Source organism: Copadichromis virginalis, linkage group LG1, assembly GCF_057382275.1.
Source record: "Copadichromis virginalis isolate Kocher_CV1m ecotype Utaka linkage group LG1, C_Virginalis_male_GT1.1, whole genome shotgun sequence".
Taxonomy (NCBI): Eukaryota; Metazoa; Chordata; class Actinopteri; order Cichliformes; family Cichlidae; genus Copadichromis; species Copadichromis virginalis.
Genome location: NC_140618.1, coordinates 5,353,774 through 5,366,026, shown reverse-complemented (window position 1 = coordinate 5,366,026; position 12,253 = coordinate 5,353,774). Strand labels below are relative to the sequence as shown.

The 12,253-nt window shown below is 43.5% G+C and overlaps 1 protein-coding gene across 1 annotated transcript; it reads right to left on the bottom strand.

The window, feature by feature from the left end:
* Positions 1–186: 186 nt before the first annotated feature.
* Positions 187–11,475, bottom strand: LOC146718205 (adhesion G protein-coupled receptor G1-like). Its single transcript, XM_085434900.1, has 11 exons — positions 11,322–11,475; positions 11,132–11,200; positions 10,112–10,383; positions 9,604–9,790; positions 9,331–9,373; positions 9,049–9,127; positions 7,873–7,995; positions 7,564–7,680; positions 6,992–7,034; positions 4,421–4,527; positions 187–1,229 (listed from the first exon to the last, which is right to left on the bottom strand). The coding sequence occupies exons 2-11, from the start codon at positions 11,169–11,171 to the stop codon at positions 1,053–1,055; spliced, it is 1,188 nt and encodes a 395-aa protein (XP_085291026.1). The 5' UTR covers positions 11,172–11,200; positions 11,322–11,475; the 3' UTR covers positions 187–1,052.
* Between the last annotated feature and the right edge of the window lie 778 nt (positions 11,476–12,253).

The following is a 12,253-nucleotide window of genomic DNA, read 5'->3' as shown; positions in this document are numbered from 1 at the left end:
AGTTTTCTTCATAGTTAACTGTGGGAGTAGTTGGATTATGATTTGAAGCTGAAGTCTTTCCTGTGGCCAGGTACCTGTTCCTCAGGTAGGGTGAAGGGTGCTGCATGATGTCAACAAACAGCACTTCTTTCTTACCAAACCTGAAAGATTTTAACAAAAAACAGCCAAAATGACAAATGGCAGCATAATCTATGATGAGATGAAACAAAAAAAAAAAAAAAAAAAAAAAAAAGCACTTTTCTTTCACTTTTTGCAGATTGCAGCTGTACTTGAGATCAAATACATTTTATTTATATAGCAGTAAAACACAACAACGGTCATCTCAAAGCACTTTATAGTGTGAGGTTAAGACACCTCGACAATCAGTTGTGCAAACATAGCCAGACCATGCAAAGGTATTTTAATCTGAAAATAAATTTGGTTCACATGTCCAGAAATTGTTAAAAAAAAAACATAACAAAACAAAGAAACATTTCCAGTTTTTAAATGACAAGAATGTGGTGAGAAAACAGTAATACGATTCTGTTATTAACATCAAGGGTGATACGGCTCACATATTTTGGTACATGAGCTGCATCTCTATTTTCAGCAAGTTAACCACAAGATCACAGTAATGCCACCAAGTTTTTGTATGAACTTGTTCTATTGTTGCTTGCACTTACAATAATTCAGTAATCCTATATTAATATTAATATGTATACTATACTTAAATACCCCAAATGTTCTTCAAATAAGATAAGACAAAAACACTATTTATTCCAAAACTTAAGAAAATACCTTGTTACAGCAGCCAGTTTAAGAGAAAGTACAAAAAACTGAAATCCTCAAATCTATGTATTGTATGTACTGTGTATTTAATTGGATGACAGTGTTGAAATATAACATCTAGAAGCAGAACTATATAATGCAAGAAATGCAGTTATAGTATAAGAATACAAAATACAATGCAAACTCCTTGTGTTTGAAGATACTGGCATGTGTCTAATGGAATAGTCATTGCTAGATATTTGCATGGGAGTACTGAAAAGATAAACAGATTACCTAAGTGTAAATTAAAAAAAAATAAAAATAAAAATCAAAAAACTGTTTCCATAGACTGTATGCACACATACCTTTTTTCTGCCAAGATAAATTATAAGAGCAAAACTGCTGATCATAGATACAGCACAGCCTACATATCGAATAGCAGTGAGTTCCAGGGGCTGGCACACTGATCGAGGCTTCAGGTCCTACAAGTGGACAGTGCAATGAGCAGAAAAAGGTCTTCATACACAAAAAAAAAAAAAAAAAAAAAAAAAAAAAAGCAACACAACCCCCCCCCCCCCCGTAAGGCTACGGTGTAACCTTGGTTCTCTTAGTCAGAGACTCTCTCCACACCGTTACATATTCCATATGTACAGGGTAACTCTGTAAGACACCCTGCGAGGAGACAGTGCAACTGAACCGCTGAGAGTGAAAGTGCTGGGAGTCAGTGACCACGCACCAACAGGCACACCACCCTGGTCAGGGCTTCGCAGACGCATAGCCTGAGCCAAGGGGTGGAGGCAGCAGTCTGCAGACCCCAGACTGGCCTGAATCAGTCATGCAGGACTGCAAGTGATTGGCCGATTAAGGTCAGCCCGGGAACCGCAAAGCAGACCGCCAGGGAGCGCAGCACACCGAGCTGCCAAGTAGCTGCCCCAGCACTGTCACTACAGCTTCAAGAGTGAACTCGCAAACGAGACACTCGAGGTCAGACACAAAGTCCCAGCTCACTGGGTGTCCCCGTGCTGGCCATGTAAGCCCGTGACACACAGGCAAAGCACCAGACAGGGAGCCAGCATAGCAGGCTAGGGAGCTCTCACTCACTGGCTGAAGTTACACTAGGCTGGAGAACTGTCACTCGCCCCAGCGAGGTCAGACTGGCATGAAAGCCAGCAAACACGGGCAATACGCCTGGGGAACACAACCTACCAAGCCACTCGTGCACAGCAGCTGGCTATCGCCGTGACCGAAATCCGCGATGACGCTCCAGTCGGGAAGTCGTAGCCACCGGCTGGAGTTGCCAAGTCACAACAGATCCCCGCCTGGCACTAGGCAGTGACACAGTGCCAGGGGAAAAGAGCCTTTCGCAGCATCTCGGCCACTCAGTGGATGGCCGAGGTAGGACGAGGCCCAGGGCCTGTCCCAGGAGCTGAGCAGCCAACCTGCATCATCCACGACAGGGGAGGGGCTGGTGGCTCAGGCCATTGAGGGCCCAAGTGAGGAGCGACCCAAGGACACTGGCGGACAGTCAAGGGTCAAGTGTCAGCTCACTCAGGGGAACACAGCCCGCAGCAGCAGTACAGCTGCAAAGATGAAGGGCCAAGGCAGGGATGCGACCTGAAGGGTCCATCCACACAGCCACGGCGCCGCCCAGCTGTCCACAGACGGAGGTGCGGTCTAGCCCACTGAAGGCCAAGCGGGGACTTAACCCAAAGGTCTGCCCCAGGGCTGAGCGGTCGCTAGCACTGTGTGCAGACAGGGGAGCAGCAAGAGTGAACTTCAAACAAGACACTCGTGCACAGCGCTGCAGGCTGGAGAACACTCACTTGCCGGCTGAAGAATCAAACACAGCAAGGTCCAGCTCGCGTGTAAACCGGCAAATGCAGGGAATACTCCAGGGGAACACAGCCAGGAGTTGCAGCAGCTGACATGCCAGAGAAAATCCGTCTAAAATAGGCTGGAGAATGCTCACTCGCTGCAGCGAGGTCCAACTGGCGCGTAAGTCGGCAACTGCGGGCAACACGCCAGGGGAAGACAGCCTGGAGCTACAGTGAAGCCAGGGAAGTGACTCACCATGGGTGTCAGCTCACTGAGTGGGCCCTGCTGGCCACGTAGACTCGCAACAGTTGGGCAATCTCCCAGACAGAGAGCCAGCGCCGCAGGCCGGAGAACTGTCAACTGGTGGCCGAGCCAACTGGCGCATAAACTGGTGAAGCGCGGGCAATATGCCAGGGGAACACAGCCTTCAGCAGTCCTGGCCACGAGGCCCAACTCAAAAGATGTCAGGAGGGAGGAGGGTGGCTGGAGTACAGCTGAGCCTAAGCTCCGAGGTCCTACCCGCCTCAACTGAACACGGCTGTCTCCACACGCCTGTATAGGCCCCTCAGCACAGCGAGGTGGCTGCAGGGTAGACAGGCAGTCCCATGAGGCAACTCTGGTCGTCTGACTGGAGCCAAGCGTCATAAGCATCAACCTCCTGACAATCAACCTCCACCAGCCCAGGCCTCACAGAGGCGGGGCCATGGGAGGGAACACTGTGGGAGGGGCCCGGAATCAGGCAACCCAGACATGGGTTCACCCGTCCGGGACACACTCCAGTGGCAGCCAGATGGGAAGGAAGCTTCTTCAACATCCACCTCACGATAATCAACCTCCACCGGCTCAGGCCTCACAGAGGCGGAGCCATGGGAGGGAACACTGCAGCCATCATCCCCATTTTAGCCTGCTCTCCTTAGAGGCACAGGATGGGGGAGGCTCACCATGTCCCCACCCTGCCTGCAGCTGTTGTGTCAAGCTCCATCCCTATAAAGCGAGCGACAAAATGGCCACCAGCAGGGCAGCAGTTACCCTCACGCCCTTGTAGGGCATGCTGCCCTGCACATGAGGGCCCGAAGGGGTATCCAGAGGGACCAGGGGCAGGGCTAAAGGCTACTACTCCCACCATGGCAGCAACCAACTGCGGGATGGGGACCATAAATGCTGGGGGGCAGGGCACTCAACTGCCTGCAACCAGACCAATCAGGCAGCAGCAGCACCTGAGATAGGAGGCGCTATGGCTGCGTGATAGCATCAACTTTGAGGTCAGCTCTATTAGACGGGACCCCAGGAAGGGCAAGTTGCCACAACTGGCATGCTCCAATCAAGAGCTGAAGGGACCCATCTCGCCCAACACTGTGCCTAGGGACCAGCAGGGAGCAGACCAGGGAGAGGTGGGCAACACCGAAGGAGAGGATGGAAACCTCTTCAGCATCTGCCGCTTGATAGTCAACCTCCACTGGCCCAGGCCTCAGAGGTGGAGCCATGGGAGGGATGCTGTGGGAGGGGCCAGCAGTGAATCAGCAGCAGGTGTTGGAGGAGACCCAGCTCATGGTCACACCGGGCGTGCCGGAGTGTCTTAAAGAAATATCCACACGCCATGACCAAGGGGGGGGGGGGGGGGTCGTACCCCGTACATATGGAATATGTAACGGTGTGGAGAGATAATAATAATAATGGATTGGATTTATATAGCGCTTTTCAAGGCACCCAAAGCGCTTTACAATGCCACTATTCATTCACTCTCGCATTCACACACTGGTGGAGAGAACATCTATTTTATACATCTTTAAAACGACTTAGTACTTATAAGCAACATCTCATTACTGTTTTTATTGTTGTATGAAAAGCGGTGTCTTACCACCAGGACAGTGAAGTAAGTTGTATGGTTACACAGACACACAGTGTGGTTTTCCCCTTTCTGTTGTGTCTCACATCCATCATTTGACCAGTTCACCTGCAGAGAATCTGCAGCAGGAAAATATAAATCAGTTAAAGCTCATTGGTGGGAATTATGGGAAAGAAAATGGGAAATACAGATAGATAATAATTAATAATGTCAAATACAGTGGCTTGCAAAAGTATTGGCCCCCCTTGAACTTTTGTAATGTGACAACATTTTGTCACATTATAGCCACAAACATGAATCAATTGCATTGGAATTCCACATGAAAGACCAACAGAAAGTGGTGTACACGTGAGAAGTGGATTGAAAATCATACATGATTCCAAACATTTTTTACAAATAAATAACTGAAAAGTGGGGTGTGTGTGTGTAATAATTCAGCCTTCTGAGTCAACACTTTATAGAACCACCTTTTGCTGCAAAGACTGATTTATTTAGTCTTTTAGGGTCTGTCTCTACCAGCTTTGCACATCTAGAGACTGAAATCTTTGCCCATTCTTCTTTGCAAAACAGCTCCAGCTCAGTCAGATTAGATGGACAGCGTTTGTGAACAGCAGTTTTCAGATCTTGCCACAGATTCTTGATTGGATTTAGATCTGGACTTTGACTGGGCAATTCTAACACATGGATGTGTTTTGTTTTAAACCATTCCATTGTTGCTCTGGCTTTATGTTTAGGATTGTTGTCCTGCTGGAAGGTGAACCTCCGCCCCAGTCTCAAGTCTTTTGCAGACTTCAAGAGATTTCCTTCCAAGATTGCCCTGTATTTGGCTCCATCCATCTTCCCATCAACTCTGACCAGCTTCCCTGTCCCAGATGAAGAGATGGTGGATGGTGCGTTCAGAGTGATGTGCAGTGTTAGTTTTCCGCCACACAGTGTTTTGCATTTTGGCCAAAAAGTTCCATTTTGGTCTCATCTGACCAGAGCACCTTCTTCCACATGTTTGCTGTGTCCCCCACATGGCTTGTGGGGGACACAACACCTTGTATGTGAGGAGCAGGATTTTGAATTCAATTCTGGATTTAACAGGAAGCCAATGAAGGGAAGCCAATACAGGAGAAATATGCTCTCTCTTTCTAGTCCCTGTCAGGACTCTTGCTGCAGCATTTTGGATTAGCTGAAGGCTTTTCAGGGAGTTTTTTGCACATCCTGATAATAACGAATTGCAGTAGTCCAGCCTGGAAGTAATAAAAGCATGAACTAGTTTTTCAGCGTCACTCTTAGACAGGATATTTGTAACTTCAGAGATGTTGCGCAAATGGAAGAAAGCAGTCTTACATATTTGTTTAATGTGCGTTGAAGGACATGTCCTGGTCAAAAATGACTCCAAGGTTCCTCACAGCATTACTGGAGGCCAAGGTAATGCCATCCAGAGTAACAATCTGCTTAGATACCATATTTCTAAGCTTTTCAGGGCCGAGTACAATAACCTCAGTTTTATCTGAATTAAGCAGAAAGTTGGCAGCCATCCAGGTCTTTATGTCTTTAAGACATTCCTGCAGTTTAACTAATTGGTGTGTTATCTGGCTTCATGGACAGATAGAGCTGGGTGTCATCTGCATAGCAGTGAAAATGTATGCTATGTCTTCTAATAATATTGCCTAGGGCAAGCATGTATAATGTAAACAGAATTGGTCCTAGCACTGAACCCTGTGGAACACCATAATTGACCTTAGTATGTGAAGAGGACTCTCCATTTACATGTACAAATTGGAGTCTATTAGATAGATATGATACAAACCACTGCAGTGCAGTACCTGTAATACCTACAGCATGTTCTAATCGCTCTAATAGGATATTATGGTCAACAGTATCGAACGATGCACTGAGGTCTAGTATAGTTGTCCTATGGACAGATTCCCCCACCTGAGCTGTAGATCTCTGCAGCTCGTCCAGAGTCACCATGGGCCTCTTGGCTGCATTTCTGATCAGCTCTCCTTGTTCGGCCTGTGAGTTTAGGTGGACGGCCTTGTCTTGGTAGGTTTACAGTTGTGCCATACTCCTTCCATTTCTGAATGATGGCTTGAACAGTGCTCCGTGGGATGTTCAAGGCTTGGGAAATCTTTTTGTAGCCTAAGCCTGCTTTAAATTTCTCAATAACTTTATCCCTGACCTGTCTGCTGTGTTCTTTGGACTTCATGGTGTTGTTGCTCCCAATATTCTCTGAGGCTGTCACAGAGCAGCTGGATTTGTACTGACATTAGATTACACACAGGTGCGCTGTATGTAGTCATTAGCACTCATCAGGCAATGTCTATGGGCAACTGACTGCACTCAGACCAAAGGGGGCTGAATAATTACGCACACCCCACCCTGCAGTTATTTATTTGTAAAAAAAATGTTTGGAATCATGTATGATTTTCGTTCCACTTCTCATGTGTACACCACTTTGGAATTCCACGTGAAAGACCAATACAATGCAACTGATTCATGTTTGTGGCTGTAATGTGACAAAATGTGAAAAAGTTCAAGGGGGCCGAATACTTTTGCAAACCTCTGTATGCATGGCCACTAAAGGATTCCAACCTTTTCTAGTGTCCCAAGAAACACATGTCCTTAAATAGCTTTCCTGAAATAAAGAGGGAACAAAGATGTGAGCTGCAGACATCTCCCAATAAGAAGTTGCATATATCGCATTTGTTGGACATATTTACATTTTAGTTCCTTTAAAGTTGTTTCCTATTTGCTGCATACATAATCTGGCTTACTGTGTATCGCCATAATGCTAAAGAATGTTTAGATCACAGTTAACATAAAAACAGGGAGTTTCATGTGTCACCATGACTACTTCACAGAAACTATGCGCATTAAGACCGCAGTCTATTTTTGCTACACATGGTTTCTGTGCTTGTTGCACCTTTGAGGTCAACAGGCTGATATTACAGAACTTAACAGCATTTTGCTTTTGTTTTCTGCACCTAAGCCATATTTGTCACCCTGAGTGTTTACTGATATTTGCACTGCAGCACATTGCAGTCAATTCAGCAGTTACTATTTGGTACAGTAAGTGTCAGTTTAAGGAAGTAGCTTTAAGTAATATAAAGTGGGTGGGGAGCATACTGATACAGGCTAAACGCCACAGAAACACACAAACTTACAGATACGGCTTCATGGTAAAAATCTATCCTAATGGGTTCAGGCAGATTTCTGATGATCTCGTTCTCCACCATGATTTCCACCACATCATTGATAGGCTTGGCAGTTTTGTGAGCCTCCTGAAACAAACACACACAACTTGACCTTCATCTTACACAATGCAGCATAAATATTTGCACACAAAGCAACAAAAGTATTCCAGATAGAATCGCAAATGTGAACACTGGAAAAAATTGCAGGCTGACAGCTAAATAAGGTCACCTGAAATCCTGTCATATGTGCCTGTATCGACTGAAGGCAAACAGCCTTACCTGTAACAGGGAGATGTTCTTGAAGAAAGTGCAGGCTACATTGTTAACATTTTTCGCAGCTTGTTTTAAGGCAGCAGGGAGGTGGACAGTGATATTGGACTTGACAGGTCTACCAGCAATGGCCTGGAAAAGACAGCACATATAAGAACTGTGAGTTTTTACAATGTAAGCAAAACCTGCTTCACTCTGCAGCTCTGCTTGTGGCTCTGCTTTGAGATTGTTGGGTTACTAAATGACTCTATTTTAGGGTCGTTTAGAGGAAAAAAAAAGTCAGCTTTCAACACCATCTTGTAATCGTCAGTAGAATGCTGCCATCAGTCACTTTTATGTGACTAACCTCCCACCCTATTTTCTGTACTACATCACTTCTCCCCTCTACTTGCATGAATACTCTAGGTTATTCAAAAATGTGCTGTAAAGTAAGTCTGGATTAAAAATGGAAGCACACAGTCTCAGATGCAAAGAAGGTTTTTTGCTAATGTCAGCAGTGCAAACTCTAAAAATATGAATCTTCATCCCAGTCGTATGACTGAAAGTGAAACCTCACTTCTGCAGATGTGTGATTCAGGTGAAACCTACAGAAACCTAATAATTGGACTTAAGAGGTGATATTACTCTGCAGAGCGGGACATTTTTGTGTGTCTAAGGAGGAAAGGTTGCATTTCATCACAGCCTGAGCACTAAAGAAAGCAAAGGTAAGGCTAACTTCATTCTTCACTCCTCCAGTTTTTAAACTCATTACTACACCAAATAATAACTGACACTACTGAGTGTACACAGATCCAAAACCTGACATGTTTTCTGCCCTCTGTGTTCCTCTTAACCTATAAAAATATATCTGTGTGCCACAGTGGGCGACATAAATGAATTACAATGAACTGCAAATGTTTTTTTGAAAAATAATTGAAATTTAATAAATTTCATTTTGTTTCAGTATAGTTTATTACAAATAAAATTTTGTTCAATTTTATCTTTTTTATAATGTAGCTATAATTAAATGAGATTGTAAGATGAGGTAGTTCAGAACAGTAACACTGCAATACAACAGCTGACACACTATCACAGAGCATCCACTCTCTAAAAATAAATCATCAAAGCCTTCTCACACTGGTTGGTTTGAAAAAGAAAAGGTTAATCTGAAGACAAGTCTCTTTAACTTTTGTGTGTTTGTCTTACAGGTGATGTGACGCTGTGGCCTTTGAAATCTTCCTTCATCTCCACATCAGATTTGTGAGCGTATGGAGGCTCAGCACACCTGGACACAAACATCAGGCACAGCCATGATTATAAGTTTGTCATGTTTCATTTGAATGGAGCAATATTACATCAGACAGCTAATGTCTTCACTCCTCGTTTGTAATCAAAGTTTGTGTACTTCAGGAAGGATCAAGTCTACAACATCCTGCCATGATATCCCTGCAATAAACTGGTGCATGTGAGGAAAAGAGAGGAAATTACTTGTTGGGGCCGGATTCCCGTTTCGCCTGTTCACATAATTCTGCTGCAAAAACAGAAAAGAAGAGAAAGTTCTGATTCTGACATGCTGCACTTGATAACAGAAATCTGAAATGCTGGTTCAGCAAAGCTAAATATGAACAACATTACAGACAAACTGAGTTATTGGAACAAATAAAACAGTACAGAACATCAATTTTATTTTTTGCTAAATATATTTCATTCACAGATTTTCTATCAAGAATATGCTGACACAATATGTGTAATCTTCCTTACTGTAGTTGGTGGAATGTGCTTGAAAGTTGTACGCCATCTGTATTTTGTCGGTGATGAAATCATGATTAATCTCGGTATTGAGGATGCCGTAGTCTGCTTCTTGTGTGTTTGGGCCATCACTCAGGTCAGTGCAGCAGTTACCCTGCAGGCTTGCAGGTGAGCACAGAATAAGCTTCTTCTCTCCTACCTGAACATCACAACAGGAAAAACAAAAACAAAAAACAGAAATTATCATAATAATCTTGAATTTAGCTAGTGTAGTGTATGCAGTGTACAGAACATCATATAAATTTTACATTTTGTTATATGGCTTTTAGAATGTGGTGGTGGTATATTATTATACACATGTGCTTTTTCCACATCTTTCATTTAACTACCTCACGCTCATTTTTAGTTGAGTTCTCCTGAACTTTAATGTTATTGAGTAAAATAATGGGTGTCAAATGATGAAACAAAAAAAAATAGCATTTAGAACCCACACTTAAATTTAAAAATTGTTATCACTTACTGTCAGCATTAACTGGTCCAGCAGTGGCTCCCAGTCCAGACAGAACTTGATGTCCTCCCCTGACTCAAGTCCAAGGTGCTTGAAGGTAATCACTTCAGATCTCCTACACTGGGCTGTGATCTGCCCGTTGATGGACAGAAAGCTCTCATTGGCTGAAATGGAGATTCCTTTACAGCCAGTAGAGATGTTGAGGTTCAGGCTCAGGGGGTTGTTGCCATGGTGCCATGTGCCGCAAAAGTTCCAGTCCAGGTCATTGTCATTGTTACTGGAAACTGTTAAAATACAGCACACAGTATTAAAAAAAAAAAATTCAACTTATGTGGCAGTGGTGTGATCTCTGGCTCTGCTGCAGTGGAGGGGCAGTGCCATGGAGGCTTTGGGCCAGGTGGAAGGAATCACACTGCTGAACTCTGCTGAACTGTTTGTTCTTTAATGATGCTGGGGACCTGCAGTGGAGCGTGGATCCAACTGGAAAGCTGGCCATGGAGAAATCAAAGGTGCTGAGCTGGAAGCATTGTGTGTGCCATAACATTAAAGAGACAAACAAACAGTTACAGTACACTGTGTGGGTCCGAGTCTGAATTGGATAAGCAGAAGATCAATAGATGGATGGACTTTTAACATGGCACTGCAGGAGTTTACATTACAGTCTTTCAGATCAGAGTTTACAAGCACAGATGTGATTCATCAGTAAATAAGTTCACTGAAGCCAGTGTGTACTGTGCTTTAAGCTAATAATTAATAGCTCTTATATAAGTGAAAGAGTATAGGTGAAAGTGGAAACTCTAATTCTCACACCTCAAACTAAATTATTTATTTAGTTTGAGATGCTCACAAACTAAATAGCGGTTACACAGAGAAAAAGTTAGTAAATGCTCCTATTTTTTTATGTTTCTAAGTGAATATTCCTACACACAGCAGCATACAACAACGTATAATGTATGACACAGCACAGCATGAATACAGCACACATGTATGAACAAACTATCACAAAGTGTGGTTCCTGTGTGGTGATCTTACCAGTGGAGAGGATGATTAAGAAGCGCACTATGTTCTCCATCAGCCAGGGTTCTGTTGCTCACACCTGTTCTGTAGAAATGAAAAAAAGTTTTTACACAAACCTATAATTCACTATTTAGTATGGAAGAAAACATTAATTCAGTATACTCCACCATTAAAAATCTGCCACTAAAGTGTACTGTAAGCTTACACTCATAAGCGCAAAACACATAACCAAACAGAAATAGCTTGAACATATTCATCTAAGCTCCCACTGCGGGACTAACAAATACTGCATCTGTGGCCATGCAGAGTTGGGTTGTGTATGCGTAACAGTGTGAATGTGTTGTAAGAAATGGAAGACAGGAAGACAGAAACCTGTTGAACCACAGACAAAACAAACAGATGACTAAAAAGACCTTTGGGGGTCTGAATGTTTAAATAATACAGAGCAATGAGCACAAGTTCATTTACTGAGCTACCTTACATTTCTGACAATTTAGCACTCTAGATGATGAGCCTTAATTTGTCACCGCAATGTTACACGTACATGTTACATCCAGTGAAGTTGGACCCCTTCTGACCATACATACATTGCACAAACATCACATTGGGAAGACAATTCAGAAGAGGCAGCACGAGAAGAACAATGAAATACACAATACATGAGGGGAGAGAGTTGGAGAAAAAAAGAACTCCTCCCAGACTGATCTCTTAGAGAAGAGCAGTTTGAGAACAGAAGAAAACCTTCAGCACAAAAGCACATGAATCTTCATACCTCATAAAAAGATATGGCATACAATGTGGCGTATTGGCTAGCAGGTGGTTTAACACTATCTTCATGTCTGCTTCTATTTATAATTCATGGTCTCCATACTCATCTCGTGGTGGACGTTTGTATGACATGTATATGTCATACAGTGGAAATTTATGTTTTTATGTTTTATCAATCTGTGTATTGGTACATAGTGTTGATTTTATTTGCATGATTTTATTGTGATATTTATATTGCATGTTTGTTTATTGATATTTATATTGCATGGTTTTATCCTCATTTATATTATGTGTGTTAAGGTTGTACCATATTCCTTTAATCCACTGTGGACTAAACAGACAATTGTAGGCACCTGTGAGGTGGGGGCG

What these genes read in the sequence shown, in the direction of transcription:
- LOC146718205 (XM_085434900.1), bottom strand. Translation starts at nt 11,171, where the DNA reads ATGGAGAACATAGTGCGCTTCTTAATCATCCTCTCCACTG. An exon ending in CTTAATCATCCTCTCCACTG is followed by an intron (nt 10,384 to 11,131) that starts GTAAGATCACCA and finishes GTATTTTAACAG; the next exon opens with TTTCCAGTAACAATGACAAT. An exon ending in AGCACATTCCACCAACTACA is followed by an intron (nt 9,374 to 9,603) that starts GTAAGGAAGATT and finishes CTGTTTTTGCAG; the next exon opens with CAGAATTATGTGAACAGGCG.